The sequence below is a fragment of the Dryas octopetala genome, chromosome 1, assembly GCF_963921425.1.
Source record: "Dryas octopetala chromosome 1, drDryOcto1.1, whole genome shotgun sequence".
In the NCBI taxonomy this organism is placed as follows: domain Eukaryota; kingdom Viridiplantae; phylum Streptophyta; class Magnoliopsida; order Rosales; family Rosaceae; genus Dryas; species Dryas octopetala.
The window spans coordinates 30,837,159-30,856,047 of NC_141366.1; the positions used below are offsets into that span (position 1 = coordinate 30,837,159).

The window sequence follows — 18,889 nt, forward strand, 5'->3', positions numbered from 1 at the left end:
AAGCAGATGGTGCATCTGCAAGCAAAAAAACTTTAATTGACACAAAGAAGAATCATATGCAACAATATTTTTTTTCAAAAAATAAAAAATAAAAAATAAAAAATCATATGCTTGCAGATGCATCTGCAAAAGGACATGCAACAATATTTTTTTCTTAAAAAAGTTCATATGCTTGCAGATGCATCTTTAAAATTATTCAAATGATATTTAGAAGCATCATGCATCTGCAATAGGATGCAGATGAATCTACAATAGGATCCATATGCATTTGCAAAAGGATGTAGATGCAGCTGCATCCGCAACATGATGAAGACCTCGTAAGGATAAGGGGCGATTCCAATTTTTTTAAAAAAGAATTTTGTTATTATTATTATAATTTTTTTTTTTTTAAGTAAGAAACCACAATTTGAGTATCAATTTGTTGATATTACACTTGTTTGCATCAAAGAGGGATAATTGAGAGAGTATGTTTTGTTCAGAGAGAAGGTTTAGGTTTAGGGTTTTAATATGATTTTTGCTTAATTGATTAAGACCACAAAGTGTGGTTTATATACATGGGCCTATAACTAAAATACAGGAATTAATAAATCACCTAATTAATTCTAATAATCACACAATAATAACATGGGTTGACTCACACCAACACTTCCCCTCAAGTTGGTACATATATATCGCACATGCCCAACTTGTCTAGTGAGTCCAAAAACACCCTATTTGCTACGGTCTTGGTCAACACATCTACAAGCTGATCTTCGGACTTCACAAATGGGAAGTTAATAATCTTAGCCTCAAGTTTCTCTTTAATGAAGTGTCAATCAATCTCAATGTGCTTTGTTCTGTCATGCTGAACAGGATTATGTGCTATATCAATAGCAGATTTGTTATCACAAAACAAGTCCATAGGTTTGGTAGGTGGACACCCTGAATCGGTCAATAGATGTCTCAACCATAAAAGTTCGACTACTCCGAGTGCCATACCTCTGTATTTAGCCTCTGCACTTGATCTAGATACAACTGATTGCTTCTTACTCCTCCAGGTCACCAAATTCCCCCCTACAAAGGTAAAATAGCCTGAGGTAGACCTTCTATCATCTGCTGAACCACCCCAGTCTGCATCAGAAAACCCTTCAACATTCACATGACCATGATTAGCAAACAACAATCCTTTACCAGGTGCAGATTTTAAATACTGCAAAATTCGCTCAACAACATCCATATGGGGTTTACATGGGGCATGCATAAACTGGCTTACTACACTAACTGCATAAGCAATGTCAGGTCTAGTGTGAGACAGATATATCAATCTTCCAACAAGTCTCTGATATCGCCCCTTATCTGCAGGCAAGGCCCCCAAACACTCGAAAAGTCTATGGTTTTGTTCCATATGAGTGACAGCTGGCTTACACCTAAGCATACCAGTTTCAGATAACAAGTCTAAAACATATTTCCTTTGAGATAGGAATATGCCATGTTTAGATCGAGCCACTTCTATCCCAAGAAAGAACTTCAAGTCTCCCAGCTGTTTCATTTCAAACTCTTGAGACAAGTACCTCTGCAAATTAGAGATTTCCTCATAATCATCTCCGGTCATAACCATATCATCAACGTAAATGATAAGAGCAGTAATCTTCTTCCCCCTTTTCTTTAGGAACAAAGTATGATCAAAATTACTCTGCCGATAACCATAGTTCTTCATTGCACGGGTGAATCTCCCAAACCAGGCTCTCGGAGATTGTTTAAGACCATATAAAGACTTTTTCAGTCTACATACCAATCTTGTAGTATCAAACTCTGGTATACCTGGAGGAGGATCCATGTATACTTCTTCAGTCAAATCACCATGGAGAAAAACATTTTTTACATCAAACTGAAGAAGTGGCCAATCTTTGTTAGCAGCCAAAGACAACAGAACCCGTACTGTGTTTAACTTGGCTACTGGAGCAAATGTCTCCAAGTAGTCTATGCCATAGGACTGTGTATAACCCTTTGCTACCAACCTTGCCTTATACCTTTCAACTGACCCATCAGCTTTGTGTTTGACTGCAAACACCCATCTGTATCCCACTGTCTTCTTCCCCTTAGGTAGAGAAACCAACTCCTAAGTTGAATTCTTCTGTAATGCCGCCATTTCTTCAACCATAGCTTTGGTCCATCTAGAATCTGTAAGAGCATCCTGCAATCTACGAGGAATAGAAACAGAAGATAATTGCAGAACATACGATTCATATGACTTTGAAAGCCTAACAAACGACACATGATTATTAATTGAGTACCTAACTTTGGCATTTGGATCTGGCTCATATTTAGCTAGTGGTTGTCCTCGGCTAGACCGAGGAGGAAGTAGGGGTGGGCACGGTACGGTATGGTACGGTATGAGCCCCATATCGATACCATACCGAAATTTTTATTCGGTACGGTATCGGTACGGTATGGACATTTTTAAAACTTGTACCATACCATACCAATGTTTTATGAATTCGGTATGGTTCGGTATGGTTTCGGTATATACCAACATTTTAAACTTCTTTTTTTTTTTTGTCAAAAAATAATATTTAACAACCAAAAAGAAATACTTTTTCCCAACCAAAAGATAAAACAAAACCTAACTTGTACATTCCTTTCATTTCTGTTGTGAACTATGACCGATGGTATTGATCCTTAATTAACCATCAAACGACTAATTAAGCACATATATAATTCTAACCCAATTCATCATCAACCAGTGTAAACACAGAATTAGAAAAGAAAGCAACTGATCATAAATCACACACCATTCTCTATATATATATATATATATATATATATCAATGCCAAAGAAACTACAACAATGACAAAAGGAAGAGTAAAACAGTAAAACACAACAGCAACTCAGACCCAAGTATAGCTAGAAAGCATGATAATGCTTTCTCTTATAGTCTATAGACTTGCCCAAATAGCCACTGATATGGCAACACTTAATTAAAAAAATATTAAATAATTAAATTAAAAATATATCGGTACGGTACGGTATTTCACGGTATTGAAAGTTTCATACTTATACCATACCGATTTAGACTCGGTACGGTACGGTATCGGTACGGTATATAATCGGTATTGTTTTTCGGTATAACATTGACACGGTACGGTATGGTACGGGTTCGGTTTCGGTATTTCGGTAATAAATGCCCACCCCTAGGAGGAAGTGTAAATTTAGAAACATTAGAATAAAGACCTGAACCAGAATGTGAATCAAGAGTATTGTTGGTTACCTCAATGGATGAAGAAGATTGATTCAATGGAGTAGGAGAGATGGCGGTACTATCATGGAGTGGTGATTCCTCAAGCTCAGAATTCGTGGGTTCTTGTCCTACCATATCCTCAGTATTATTCTCAGTAATTTCTGCAGTCTCAGTCTCATCCTCAGACTCAGACACTGGACGATCAGTAGTCTGTTCTGATCCTTCCTCACTACTACTACCACAACCAAAGAACAACAGATCATCTCGATTCTGCACTTCACTAGAAACCTCCCCCTGAAGGGTAGAATGCAATGGACGTGGAGAATAAAATAGTTGATGTTCATGAAAAGTGACATCCATAGAAACATAGAAGCGCTGAGTAGAAGGATGATAACACCGATACCCCTTCTGGGATGGGCCATAACCAACAAACACACACTCCAAGGCCGGAGATGCGAGCTTAGATCGCTGATGAGAGTGTAAATGTACAAAAGCAACACACCCAAAAACCCTGGGTTCCAAATGAAGGATACCTGGTAAAGAGACAAAATTTGAGAAAACATCCAAAGGTCGCCGAAAGTCAAGGACACTAGACGGGGTCCGATTAATCAGATAGACAGCCGAACTCAAGGCATCACCCCAGAGCAAAGATGGCACATGACCACCCAGAAGAAGGGACCGAGTGACTTCCAATAAATGCCGATTTTTGCGTTCAGCAACCCCATTCTGTTGTGGAGAATGAGCGCAAGACGTCTGATGAAGAATCCCTGTAGAAGCAAAATACTGAGTCAACTCGGTATTAACGAACTCACCGCCATTATCAGAGCGCAAAACTTTAATAGGACAGGCAAACTGGGTGAGGACCATGTTATGAAAAAGGCGAAAAACAGCACACACATCACTCTTATGTTTGAGAAGATAAACCCAAGTCATTCTAGTACAATCATCAATAAATGTCACAAACCATTTCATTCCTTTATTTGTAACACACGAGGCAGAACCCCAAACATCCGAGTGTACCAAAGCAAAAGGAACATGCATACGTTTATCATTAAAAGGAAACACTGAGCGATGGCTTTTGGCCAACACACAAATATCGCAACTAAAATTGGAAATAACCCAACACACAAATATACCACTGCCAATCTTCTCCTTGGTAAGGATGTCCTCGAAAACACAATGGGTAGGAAAGAATGTGGCCACACAATTATGAGTTCTGGTTAGTTGACTAACAGAAACAAGGTTACAATTTAAGGACGGAACAAACAGCACATTATGTAAAGATAAATCAGAGGAGAAGGAGACCGTGCCGCCCCCTAGAACAGGAGATGACACACCATTAGCATTAACAATAAATGGTTTAGGACAGACAGATGAAAAATGACTAAAAACATAACGATCAGAAGTCATATGATCTGTAGCACCTGTATCAATTATCCATGCACCATTACTAGTACAAGCAGAAGTACTAAAAACAGAGTTAAAGATACCTGACTTGGCAACAAAGCTGGAGGAACTAACAGAGTTCACCCTGGAACTTGAGTTATCAACCTTTGGATTAGAAGAAGAAGCTTTCATTCCCTTCGGATGCCACTCTGGATAGCCATGAAGCTTAAAACATTTTTCGACCATATGAGTCGTACCCCCATAGTGAGTACACTTCCGGTCAGGTTTCTTAGCATCTTTATTTGAGAATTTGCGGGCCGCCATAGCGACCGCCCCATCAGTACCCCCCATCATAGCTTCTTGCCGATTAGCCTCGGAGCACACAATCGCATAGGCCACCTGTAATTTAGGCAAAGGAGACATGGCAAGAATACGACCCCGAACTCCATCTAGATGAGAATCCAAACCAGCTAGAAACATGTATAATCTCTGAGAGTTAATCATAGTGGTATATTTTTCAACATCACTTGCATAATCCATAATGCAAGGTTCAATTGCATCAATATCCTGCCAAAGTTTTTGTAGCTTGCCAAAATAGGAAATAATAGACCCACCATTTTGACGTACAGAGATTACCTCACAATGGAGTTGATAGGCTTTGGAAGCATCTTGGCTCACTGTATAAGTCTGTTTGGCGGCGTCCCAAATGTCCTTCGCCGTCGGTAATCGAATAAAGAGAGAACGGACTTCTTTAGTCATAGCATCAAGAAGCCAAAACTTGACCATGCAATTCTCATCCTCCCATGTTTCAAACTCATCAGAATTCACATCTTCTGGAGTTGCTCGTGTTCCTGTGATAAAACCCCACCGTTTTCGACCTCTAATTTTATTTTGCACGATGAAAGCCCAATTAATATAATTCGAGCCATCAAGTTTCTCGAGTGAGATTAGTGATGACACATCCTAGGAGCTTAACGGAGGGAGAGCAGGTAACGGCGGTTTTGGGTGAACCACATCTTTGTTCTTATTCTTGTTCGAGCCTCCAGAACTAGAGGGAGGTGTTTGATACATGATGATTGACAAAACAGAGAGAACACACACACAAGACAGCAAGCAGCCAAGAGATCACGAGGAGGAACGGTCCGGCTGCACTGCTACAGTACAAGGCAAAAAGAAAAATAGTGCTTCAACAAGCGGGCGGGTCGGCGTAGCACACAATCTCACAGACTGATCAACGTGAAGCCGAGGCGCGCAGGCAGAGGCGGAGGCGAGCACCATCGCCGGCGCACGAGAGAGACAGAGATGTGGCATCGCGTCACTGGTGGTTGACGCGAGCGACGGGGGGGCAGGAGACGGCTTCGCTGCTGGTCGACGTGAGGCAGATGCGTGCAGGCAGAGGCGGAGTGTCACGAACAGTCGCACAAACTGGTCGACGGGAAACGAAGGCGCGCAGGCAGAGGTGGAGGCGAGCATAGTCGCCGGCGTACGAGGGAGACAGCGGTGATGTCGGCGTCGCTGGTGGTGGACGCGAGCGGCGAGGGCAGGCTACGACGTCACCGCTGGTCGACGTGGAGCAGCAGCGACGGGGGTATGCCGCTGGTCGACGGTGGCCGGTGTCCGGTGTCGCTGCTGGTGGGGGGCTGGTGTTTTAGCAAGTGAAGGTGAAGGAGGGGCTATGCAGCGGAAAAAAAAAAAAATTCTAATAATAGGTGAAGGTGAACAGTAGGATTTCTGAACAATAGAATTTTTCTGGAAAAAAATTCTTCAAAAAACCAGTAGTATAGAAAAACCATGCTCTGATACCATGTTCAGAGAAGGTTTAGGTTTAGGGTTTCAATATGATTTCTGCTTAATTGATTAAGACCACAAAGTGTGGTTTATATACATGTGCCTATAACTAAAATACAGGAATTAATAAATCACCTAATTAATTCTAATAATTTCACAATAATAACATGGGTTGACTCACACCAACATGTTTTAGTGAGCTTAGGGTTTTTAGTTAGAGAGTTGAGTAGAGAGATAATGTTGGGTTGGGTATAGCTAGAGAGGAAAAATTATTGGGTGTATCCGATATACCACCACGTGGTGTAACCAATCCAACGTGTAATGGTATTATTGAACAGTATATTTATATTAATAGGGTACCACTACAAGAAATATAGGATATAGGGGCAAGATTTTTTGTAGGGGCAGAAAAACACCCCTAAATGGCATAGGGGCGGTGGGAGAGGCGGAAATAATAAACGACCCTATTGCAACCGTCGCTAATTAATATTAGGGCCGGATGTCACTATCTATCCGCCCTAATGACAAATATGGGCGGCTATTTATACGACACTACCTTTAATTATAACCGGATTAATTTAATACTCGGGGGCGAATAATAATTGCCCCTACTTTATTTGAAAATTAATTAGGGGCAGATAACAACCACCCCAAATTAATTCAAAAAAATTATAGGGGCACTTTAGTATCCGCCTCATATTAATTCCATAATTAAGTTTGGATTATTTTAGAGGCACTTAGCAGTCGCCTCTATTATTATTATAAATTAAATTTAAATAATCCAAAAATTATATAGGGGAACTTTAGTATCCGCCACATATTAATTTTGTGATTAAGTTTGGATTATTTAAGAAGCGCTTAGCATTCGCCTCTGTTATTATTATAAATTAAATTTAAAATAATCTGAAAATTATATATATTTTTGTATAATGTTGGAAAATCCACACCTATATAACCTGTGCTAGCTTATTTACTATTTCACCCCCTGAAAGTAACTTCAATTCTCACTTTACCCCTTAAGTTTTATTTTGTATCACATTATCCCCAGAAACTAATTCTCGTGTATCACTTTGTCTATTTCCTATTTTTACAAACTTTAGAAATTAATTAAAAATAATTCCGAACTCAGAAAAATATACAGAAAATTCCTACGGACTCGTCTTGACTAGTACTAATTTACTATATGGTCAAATTAGAAATTTTACATCTGAGTGTTTCCAGAAAATTAAAATACTCTAGACTCTTTCGAAATTCATAGGTTAATCTCTCGAACTCAAAAAAAAACGAGGTTTGCACCGTTGGTGTTGTAAACAATAACACTATCTTTCTTGTGAACACTTGCTACCCAAAAGACCTCTCAGTCTTAGAGGAAAATAAATTTTCCTCTATAAAATATAGGGAGACTTAGAGTCCAGTCCATTTTATAAGTTTTTTTTAGACTAAGACCAGTAGTGATTTAGAGTTTTTAATCAAGTCCTTTTATTTTTCTTATTTTTGAGATCTCGTATTTTTCAAAGATTTATTTCAAATATTTTGGGAATTTATTTTGAATTTAAAAAGGTTTTAATTTAATTTTTAATTTTTGTTTTAAATTGGGCTTGACTTGAACGTTGACTTTTTATTCTATTGAGCTTTTGGTTTTGACTTTGGGCACGTTGGATAGGTCTCGAGTCCACGAATTCGTAGACACGAAGCACATGTAAATCGGATTTACGGTTTGGGTTTTACGGACGTTCAAAGTAAGGGGCAATTTTGTAAAATTGCATTTAAGGTATTTTAAAAAGGGAAAAACCAGCTTTTATTTTTCATTTTTTTATTTTTTCTCTCTCCCTGATCCCTCTCTCTCTCCCTCCGAATCGCTCTCTCTTTCTCTGTCTCTCTCTTCGATTTCTCAGCTGTCCGACTGCGGATGGCGGCAAGACCGGCGGCGTTGGAATCGTCTCCCTCTCCTCTTCCTCCCAGTGGCAGCATCCAACACAGAAACTCGGTGACGAGGGCATGCGAACTCGAGCAGACCCGACTGCCTCCGGCGGCGACTCGATTTTCTGACAGATTCGACGCTGACGACCACTTGGGTTTTCTTCCCCAGGCTCCAGCGAGTTTAACTGTGCCACTCCCTTGCTCCGATGACTCCTCACAGCGGTGAATCAACGACACAAAGGCCGGCGGCTTCCACCGCCTATTTCGGCCATTTTCGGGGACTTTTGGCCGTTAGTCCAGTTGTCAAAAGCGATCCTCTAGGTACGAGTCATCTTTCCCCTAAGGTGGGCACGTCCAATTTTGAGAAATTGTAAATTCGATTTTAGGGTTTATGCCTATTTCGAATTTCTTGAAATTGGACTCGAATTCGAGTTGTTTTTGTGCACTTAATGGTTCTATTGTGCAATTAGGATTGTTTGGAGTTGAATTTGGGTATTCCTAGGTTTGTACCGCCGTTGCCACTATCGGAACCACCACTTTTGGCAGCGGGTTAATGGTTGTTTGACCCGATTTCGCTCAATTGAGGTCCCAGAAATCTTTCTAGGTCCTTTTGGTGAGTTTTTATTGATGTTTGTGTGTTGTTTGGGGCAGGGCAGCCACCGTGTGTGGTGGCGGCCGCCCGTTTCGGTCATTCTGTAGCCCAATTAAATACAATTCAGAAACAATCTGATTGGAAATTCTGAGAATATTATGTTTTTAATTACCTAAATGGATTAATTTGGTTTTTCTGATTTTAGAATGTAAATGGGATAAATTGAAATGATGAGTGTAGGGAGCGAATAAGGTTTACATTGTTTAGCATGTGGACATGAATGGAAAAACTCTGAAATTTGTTCTGATGACGTTTTTGTGCTGTTAGTGCACTATATGGATTGCTATGGATTGCCCATTTGATTGATAATATCCTGATGTTATTTAATTTATAAGGGAACACAGATTGATTTGCTGCTGATTAATTTAATTAGATCATTGTGCGTTGTAGAGTGAATATATTGGTGATGTTGTTGTTAATTGGGTCAATATATGTGTGCTTATCTTCCAAGTTCCCAAATATAATAATGTGGTGAAGTGGTTTTGAATTGTTGAGTAATCTTTGTACTTAACTGAATAATTGTATCATTAAGTACCTTGGTTAGTGAACATGGTTAAATTGAAAATAAATTATGTTAGTTTATGGAACCTATTGGAATGAAAGTGGTTTATCTGAATTTATTGATTTCGTTATGTGACTATATTTAATCTCTTTGGTGGATTAAAGGAATTCAATTTATGTTGGTACGTACATTGACCTAATTAATATTTCAATAACTGAATATTGAGAATTGAATTGGTGATGTTTTGCTATTACTTGGACAATCTATAATTTGGAATGTGCTTTAATTAAATCGAGTTGAGGATTCGGCGAGGAGTGGACAAGGCAGTGGGACCTCAGTTGAAGAATAAATATTAATTGTATTTATTTTGGCTCATTAAATTTGTATTTATTTAAATATTAGCTTCCGCAAATAAAATATATTTTTAATAAATTCCAGTTTTAAATTTAAAAAGGCTTACGTATTTTAGGGAATTTGAGAATACAACACTAGACAGTCAGGCGTTGTACTCTTGAAATCCTTAAAGTACGGGTCGTATGTGCTCGGGATTCGGGGCGTGACACGGCTTTATGTTTTGGGCGAACATGCAGTCTTTACAAAGCCCACTCTATACCCTAGGAGGGGAAATGCCCTTCAAATCAGGGGCGGACTTTATTATAAATTAAAATAATTTTCTTATAAATTAAAAGGACTTTATTATGAATTAAAAAAAATTTCTTATAAATTAAAGGACTTTATTATGAATTAAAAAGAATTCTTATAAATTTTAAAACACTCCCGGTCTCCATGTAAAAACTGTTTTTCTAAAGAACCTAAGCTTAATTATCTCTAAAATAAATTTTAGAAAAATTCTAAAATTCCGTAAAGTTTCAGAAGAATACTCTAAAACAGGTTTTTGGTAATTTCCAAAATATTTTTTAGAATTCATCTGAGACTTTACGGAAATTTTAGAATTTTTTTAGAGAGAAATTTATTTTAATTTTCTAGAAATAAATTTGGACTTCTCAAATTTGTTGGAAACTTTTAGAGGGCAAATTGGTAATTTGACCCCATATTAAATTATAACAAGTCAAAACGAGTCTATAGGAATTTTTCGTGTATTTTTTTGAGTCCTGAGCTATTTTTAATTAATTTCCAAAGTTTGTAAAAATAGGAAGTGGACAAAGTGATATACGAGAATTAGTTTTCAAAGGATAATGTAATACAAAATAAACTTTATGGGGTAAAGTGAGAATTAAAGTTACTTTCAGGGGGCAAACTAGTAAATAAGCCTACCTACTTCTTTTTTGTTTTGTTGCAAATGATATTTATTTGATATTATTATTAAATTAAAATATAAAATATTATTAATAAATCATCCCAAAATAATATTATTAATACATATGAGTATCATATACAAGTTCATCGTTATCAATATAGAATGCCTTGAAAAAATTATAAAGAACATAAAAAAGTACTAGCGTCACACATACTTCCGCCACTACTACAAAATCAAATAACAAAAAATGAAAACACTCACATATGTCTATTGTCTAGTCCTCACAACGCCGATTCGCCTGCAGAAATTGATATACTAAATCTGTTGGTCCATTCGGAGTCTCACCAAGCATCCCCCTAAATCCTCGTGGTGTAGAGGTAGATGTAGATGTAGTCTCACCAAGAATCCCCCTAAATCCTCGTGGTGTAGAGGTTGATGTAGATGTAGATGTAGTCTCACCAAGAATCCCAGGTGACCCACATGTTGTCAAGCCAGTTGAAATCTCATAATTCATTCGAGTAGAGTCACGCGATGCCGAGCCAGCTGATGTTCACTAAGCATTCCAGTAAAACCTTGCGGTGGGTATGATTGATGTTGGTTGGGTGGTCCATAGTAAAACTGGGGTGGCTGCTGCTGAGAACTCGCCTACATAAAAGATGGTTGCACATAAGATTGTGAAAGGTGGTAGGTTGGTGGTGGCCCATAGTAATTGGCGGTTAATAATTCCATCATACCCAGAAATTAGTCAGAACATATTTCCCTTGGACATCTTCAGCTCTCAATCGCATCTTTCTGTAAGCATGTTCCTCATCAATCTGAAGGTCAGCCAGGGATACCTCAAACACTCTATGTTTGAGTCCTTCAGAAGCCAATCTGTTAAAATCCCAACGCTTGTTAAAAGCATGAACTTTGTTGACAATTAAAAGATATTCAGAGTGTTCTGATGTTGAAAATAAATGACTATAATCCAAAGAAGCCAACCAACGACAGAATAGTGGGATAATCGACAACTATCAAAGCTAATAGTCCTTTCGTCCATTGCTGCCCTTTGTTTGTTAATTTCATTAACAGACCCTTTAACCAACTATACATAAATTGGTGAATTATGCTAAGAAACTCCCTGCAGCAAGAGTGGCTTAGAAAACTGTCAGTATATTGGCAGTAGATGTCTGCTGCATCCACCAATTCATTTAAATAGTTTGTATAGCCATATTGCCATCCCATTGTGAACAACTGACAGGAAATTGGTGGGAATGAGGTGGCTGCTGTATAAAGCAACAATAAAAAGTTGCAAACCTGTCTATCCAAACCATTAAAAATAGTGATTATTGCTAAGATTTGTTGTAGTGTATATATATAGTGAACGCTGAAGGGGCCTTGATGTCGTACCAATCTTTCTTGGCAAAGGGATCAGCCCTGAAATATTCACATATTCACATACAAATACAAATAAGTGAAAAATACAAAAGTTAAATTATATGAAATTAAAAATGAAAAATAAAGAAAACCCAGATCTGTATTAATACAAATATAGATGAAAATTGCTTACGCTTTCTTCTTTCCTCCCTTCTTTCCCTTCGAAATCCTCTTGTTCTTTCTGTGTCAAACAAAGTTCAATGTGTCAGTGACTTAGTGAAAACTGTAGGTACTGAATAAGGTGAGTTAATAGAGAGAGAGAGAGAGAGAGAGAGAGAGAGAGAGAGAGAGAGAGAGAGAGAGAGAGAGAGTACCCAACGGCGCCCATGGTTGGAAGAGCTGAAGAGCTTAAGCGGGATCTGCAGATACAGTGTAAGCAAGAGTCGGAGACGGCTCTGTGAACAAACCCTCTCGGCTCCTCCAATTCATAGACTTTCACACAGAAATCACAATAGAATAAAAGAAACCCATTCAATAAAAACAAAAAAAGAACAACAAACTAAACACAGATTAAACAAAGCTCAACTTCAAGATTGAAATTGCTTCTCTAATTTCACTCTCTGTTTTCATAATCTTGATTCAAGTTCTTATTCTTGAAAAACAAAGAAAAGAAATCAAATTATACCCTTCTAGTATTTTCTTAAAGGCTTGCTAACTAATTAAATGGGATTGGTAGTATTTTCTTAAAAGGTGAGAAGTAGAAGGGCCTAATTGCAGTTCTTACACAATAAGTAGAAGGGCCTAATTGCAGCGAAGACATTATAAATAAACTCAACAACTATTTTTTTTAATATATATATATACATATATATATTAATATATACATAATATAAAATTTGTGGGCCCCCCTTCAGGCCTTTTCTAGGCCTTGGATGACAGAGACCTTCCTTTTTCTAGGCCTTTTCTAGGCCTTGGAAGAGTTGTTAGGATAAGTAAGATAATGAACACGCTGCACACGAAGCCATAATCTGTTGCTTATGACACCTAAGCAGTGCCGGCTCAAGCATAAGGCGAGCAAGGCATGTGCCTAGGGCCTCATGTTGAGGGAGGCCTCATATTCAAAGTATTTGACACACTATTAAAAAAAACTTTAAATATTTATAATTAGCCAATTAGGCCTCAAAATTTAGAAAGAGGCTTTCTACTTTCTCGTTATTAGTAATACTTATGTCTAGTAGGAAATTTGAATCTGGATATGAAAAACTTAAGAAAAAAAAAAAAGCCTCCTAACTTAAGATTTTTTTAAAAAAAATATTCTGAATAATTTATTTGAAAGGCCTCTGTGTAATTTCATCTTAGGCCTCACTTTCTATTGAGCCGCCATTACACCTAAGAATATTCCAAAAGAAGTTAAGAAAACAAAAACATAAGAGCCTTGGAGATGCTTCCAAATTATCAATGAAAATAAAATAGATAGGATAACAGGCACGTACTGACCATGCTTAGATAAGCAGCTCTTATTAATTACAGAACTGAGATACCAACAAAGTTGAGAGAATCGGCAAATCCTCACGCATATTTTATGGAGATTGACAATATATTACCATTTTGATTTTTTTTTCTCCATTTTGGCTTTTTCTCTATTAAATGCTTTCTTTAGATTTGTGTGTTTTTTTGTATTAAGAAATTCTTCAGATATTTAATTGTGTCAGGTAACATGATTGCTCCAAAGTTCCTCAATAAAAATATAGTTCCTGGTTGAGCGGTGCTGGATTCTTGCTGTATGTACTATCGGTTGGACTAAACAAACTCCACTTGACAGAGCCCTTCCTTTTTCTAGGCCTTTTCTAGGCCTTGGATGAGTTGTTAGGATAAGTAAGATAATGAACACGCTGCACACGAAGCCATAATCTATTTCTTATGACACCTAAGAATATTAAAAAAGAAGTTAAGAAAACAAAAACATAAGCCTTGGAGATGCTTCCAAATTATCAATGAAAATAAATAGATAGGAAAACAGCCGGCAGGTACGGACCATGCTTAGATAAGCAGCTCTTATTAATTACAGAAATGAGATACCAACAAAGTTGAGAGAATCGGCATGGCTACATCTGTATTATACATAGATGCAAAAAGCATCCAATTTCACTATAAGCCACTCTAATTCAAACTGGCCGGCCTTTATTTTCCTCATGGAGCTTCAATCCCCTTCCTTCCAAATCCTGTTTACCCTTTTTCTCTTCATGATTATGGTATTGAAAATAGGGAAGAGAGGCAAAACCCAACACTCTGCTTCCAATCTACCCCCAGGGCCATGGAAGCTACCCTTTATAGGAAACCTACACCAGCTCATGATTGGCTCTCTACCCCATTGTGGATTAAGAGACTTGGCCAAGATGTATGGATCACTTATGCACCTAAAGCTCGGAGAAGTTTCCACCATAGTTGTTTCATCGGCAGAGTTTGCAAAAGAGGTGATGCAAACCCACGATGTTATCTTTGCATCAAGGCCCCATGTCCTTGCTATAACAATCATGTCTTACGGTTCTACAAACATTGCCTTTGCACCATATGGTGATTACTGGAGACGACTACGAAAGATTTGTTCACAAGAGCTTTTAAGCATAAATCGTGTTCAGAACTACCGACCTCTTAGGGAAGAAGAGGTACTGAATCTCGTTAAATGGATTGGTTCAAAAGCAGGATCACCTATCAATCTTACCAAGGAAATTTACTCATCCGCATATACCATCACTTCACGAGCAGCCTTTAGTAAGAAATGCAAAGATCTTGAAAATTTCATATATGTTGTGAACGAATTTATGAAGGTGGCAGGAGGCTTCAGTCTTGCAGATGCTTTTCCTTCTGTCAAATGGCTTCATCTGATAGGCGGAATAAGACCTAAACTTGAGAGGCTGCATAAAGAATCTGACAGGATAATGGAAAACATCATCAAAGAACATAAAAAAGATATGGCAACAGCAAAAGTGGGTGACAGTGAAGATGACAAAGACCTGGTAGATGTTCTCTTAGAATTTTGCGAACATGGCGATGTCCTTGACTTTTCCCTAACTACTGACAACATCAAAGCAGTAATCTTGGTAAGCATATACACTCTCTGTTGATATCATGCTTTAATAAGTCAAACCAATTTTCAATTCTTGTTCCAAATATATATGTGATCTTAATGTTAATTATAAATTATTATCCACTTTGGTACCAATTGTCAGGAAAAATGCACGTAAAATAAGCAAAGCAATAAGGCCAAAAGACTAGGATTTATGTAGTTCACCTTTAGCCTAGGACTTTACATGGAGATGATGAAAATATTCATTACAATCAGAAGGGATGATCACACAGTGGCCACTCATACTCTAAACCCTATGCCCAATATACCCAATCCTCATAAGATGGCTCCTCTTTATATTATGAACTACGGATCAATACATATATATAGGGATTTTCTCTAGAGAGGATGTTCGCATTTTTAAATTTTGCGGATGTGTGGACTATCCGGTCGACAGGTGCTGTAACAAATTTGGATGTCCACACAGCAACAGGATAGTCTACACATCCAAACTTGCTACAGCACCTATCGACCGAATAGTCCACATGGCGACCGGATAGTCCACACATCCGTAAAATTTGAAAAATGCGGACATCCTCTCTAGAGAAGGACTATATATATATTAAAATATATAAGTTAAAGTAGGTTTGGATTCAAATTTCACTTCATCCGAAATTGTCAATCAGCATCTTGAGCGCCATTTTCATCATGTGCTGAACATAAACACAATGTTTTCCATGAGTCTACTGTTGTTTTCCATATGAGCCTACCATATATTTTCCATATATGTCAACGACACTCTTCATGGAATTCAAGCACTCTTGATATATCTACCTTCACTTGAATCCAACCAATCCTCAACATGCAAAATGCTCTCACTACCTCTTCCAAAAGCCCTTGCAGGGCAACTCAAGCACATGCTTGGACTTGTCCTTGATGACTAGTTTGGTATGAGCCATAGATAGTGATATATCTTCTGAGGCAATCCACTCAGGAATCTGTTGATACTGCATTCCTATGTATTTTCACACAATGCATGAAGACTTGATCCTCCGCTAATTAAATATATACTACTCTGACTATCACACTGCAAACAAGCAGTAACTTGCTTCAGTCCAAGTTCTTTAACCAATCTCTTCAACAATAATGATCATACCTTTGTCGCCTCTGTATCTGTCATATATTTTTCCTCTTTGGTAGAGAGACTATTGTAGACAGTATGGCCTCGTTTGGTGAATAAGATAAGATTGGATAGAATAAATAGCTAAATTCATGTGTATTCAAGGAAGAACATGAATGGTGTTTTTTAACTTGAAAGGAGAAGATGAATTATTTAATCCCACCATTTTTGGCGGGATTGAAAGGAATAAGTCTCTCCTTATGATTAGTCTATTTTAATACATCTTATTCCTTAAAGTTAAAAACTTATTCCTTGAATACACATAAATTTTGCCATTTATCATATCCAATCCTATCATATGCACCAAATACTAACAAAAAATTAATGTTCCATCGTAGAAGGTTTAAGTATAACCAGTCATAACCTCCTACTCTCAAGATGAAGCATATAGTCTCCATCAACATACCCTAAAAGCATAACAGAGTTTGTACTCTGATCGATCAAACATAATACAATAATCACCTAACCTACAAGATATCGGGAACCCACTTGATAGTAGTCTAGTGCTCCTTATCAGGATTCACCATGTTCAAAATAATGTTTACTGAACAAGATGATGACGAAAATCGGAAATTCTATCATAACTCATTGTATGCCTCCAGCCATGATAGAAGCTCCCGACGAAAATCATTGTATTGCTTCATGATCGAATGAATGGTTTATATAACATTTAGACATATGTACAAATGTTTGGCCATACCTCTGCAGATAGAATCACGCATGCTTCCAAATTAAGGTGTCTACAAATTAAGCATGAAAAACCTCTCAAATACATATTCCACATACTTCTTTTGAGTTACCGATAATATATGTTTGAGCATTCCTGTCTCTATGAAGGCTAAACCTCTCTAATAACTTCTCCACGTATTTCGAGGTTGCCCATAAAGTTTCAGCCTATCTCAAGGATCTTCTTTGTATAGATCCAAGATCCTTCATATCATATTCTTTAACCAAAAGTGTAAGATTTACTAGTTGTAACAGTAATCATATCCTCCAGATCAAAAAGATTTTAGAATTGTTTGCGAGCTTTGTTGATCGAGGAAATTATTTTCTAATCATCTAAATGATTTTCAGGACATTTTCGTTGCTGGAAGTGAGACAGCAGCAACAACTGTAGATTGGGCAATGTCAGAAATGATAAAAAATCCAAGAATAATGAAAATAGCACAGGATGAGGTGAGGGAAGTGTTTAATAGAAAAGGGCAGCAGGTAGGCGAATCAGGCATTAGAGAGATGAAATATTTAAACTTAGTTATCAAAGAGACATTGAGGTTACACCCTGCTGTTCCCCTGTTACTTCCGAGAGAATGCGGAGAGAGGTGTAAGATTGCTGGATATGAAATACCTGTAAAAACAAAGGTCATTGTCAACGCATGGGCAATAGCTAGAGACCCCAATTTCTGGACTGAGCCTGAGAGTTTTAATCCAGAGAGATTCCTTGATAGCTCCATTAACTACAAAGGAACAAACTTTGAGTATATCCCATTTGGTGCTGGAAGAAGAATATGCCCGGGAATGTCATTTGGACTGGCCACTGTGGAACTCACCCTTGCATTGTTGTTATACCATTTTGATTGGAAACTCCCCAGTGGAATGCAGCATGAGGACCTGGACATGGCTGAGGCATTTGGTGCTACAGTCCGAAGAAAAGAAGACCTGCACTTGATTCCCATTCCATATCATCCTCTGCCTACTGAAAAATTCCAAATCTGAAAGTGATCACTGTAATGTGTATGTTATGTGGCTTGTCATATTGTAATAAATATTCTTTTGGAATGACATCATCCTCATGCTTAAGAATTTATTTTATTACTGCGTGGGGAAGGCTGGGAAAGGGGGCGGGAAGGGGAGGGGGTGGGGCTGGGGCTGGGGAAGGGGGAGGGGGGAGGGGGAAAAGTTTTAATATTTATTTTAATGTTTTAATTTTTAAAAGTTTTATTCAAAAATTTATTTAAAAAGTTTTAATATTTATTAACATTTATTTTAATGTTTTTCAATATAATTTTTAAAAGTTTTCTTTTAATATTTATTTAAATTTTTAAAAAATATTATTATTTTTTAAATATGAGAAAAAAGATGAAAATATCTCCGTCCACGTCAACAGATAATAATTTATTTGACAGAAAAACTAACAGAGGTACTATTTTAACACAAAATGAAAGTTAAAGTATTTTTTTGCAAGTTTTCAAAGTTGGAGTACTAAGTTGAAACAACATGTAAAATTGACATACTAAATTGTAATTTGCTCTATTTTATTCTATAGTAAATTAAGAAAACCCTTTTGAAACTCATATTTCTTCAATTAAAATTCAAGCAATTTTTTTTCAAGTGTTAACCCCTTTGATTGGATGCCAATTAATTAATTTCTATTTTAGCGATGACGAGTCAGCCTAATAATTTTTGAGATGCCCAAAATGCCTTTAAGCCTTCATAACTAACATTAAACACACTTGACTTTTTGTATTTAGAGAAAAAAAATTTCTCCTTATATCTTGGTTATTGATTGTTGTTGTAATCAATTTTGAACATTTTTTGAATTTCAATAATCAAATTCGGATTTAA

General features: G+C 37.4%; 2 protein-coding genes across 2 annotated transcripts; one reads left to right on the forward strand and one right to left on the reverse strand.

Annotated features, from left to right (window-relative positions):
* Nucleotides 1-2,098: 2,098 nt before the first annotated feature.
* On the reverse strand, nucleotides 2,099-5,363 carry LOC147299716 (uncharacterized). Its single transcript, XM_086232001.1, has 3 exons — nucleotides 4,643-5,363; nucleotides 3,249-4,534; nucleotides 2,099-2,173 (listed from the first exon to the last, which is right to left on the reverse strand). The coding sequence occupies exons 1-3, from the start codon at nucleotides 5,361-5,363 to the stop codon at nucleotides 2,099-2,101; spliced, it is 2,082 nt and encodes a 693-aa protein (XP_086088127.1).
* Nucleotides 5,364-14,184: 8,821 nt separating this feature from the next.
* On the forward strand, nucleotides 14,185-18,040 carry LOC147299717 (cytochrome P450 71D9-like). Its single transcript, XM_086254559.1, has 2 exons — nucleotides 14,185-15,181; nucleotides 17,402-18,040. Exons 1-2 carry the CDS (start codon nucleotides 14,207-14,209, stop codon nucleotides 18,038-18,040), a joined length of 1,614 nt encoding a protein of 537 aa, XP_086110685.1. The 5' UTR covers nucleotides 14,185-14,206.
* Nucleotides 18,041-18,889: the final 849 nt, after the last annotated feature.

What these genes read in the sequence shown, in the direction of transcription:
- LOC147299716 (XM_086232001.1), bottom strand. Translation starts at nt 5,363, where the DNA reads ATGACTAAAGAAGTCCGTTCTCTCTTTATTCGATTACCGACGGCGAAG. An exon ending in TGCATGGATAATTGATACAG is followed by an intron (nt 4,535 to 4,642) that starts GTGCTACAGATC and finishes CTCCTGTTCTAG; the next exon opens with GGGGCGGCACGGTCTCCTTC. An exon ending in AATCTTCTTCATCCATTGAG is followed by an intron (nt 2,174 to 3,248) that starts GTAACCAACAAT and finishes CGTAGATTGCAG; the next exon opens with GATGCTCTTACAGATTCTAG.
- LOC147299717 (XM_086254559.1), top strand. Translation starts at nt 14,207, where the DNA reads ATGCAAAAAGCATCCAATTTCACTATAAGCCACTCTAATTCAAACTGG. An exon ending in ACATCAAAGCAGTAATCTTG is followed by an intron (nt 15,182 to 17,401) that starts GTAAGCATATAC and finishes AATGATTTTCAG; the next exon opens with GACATTTTCGTTGCTGGAAG.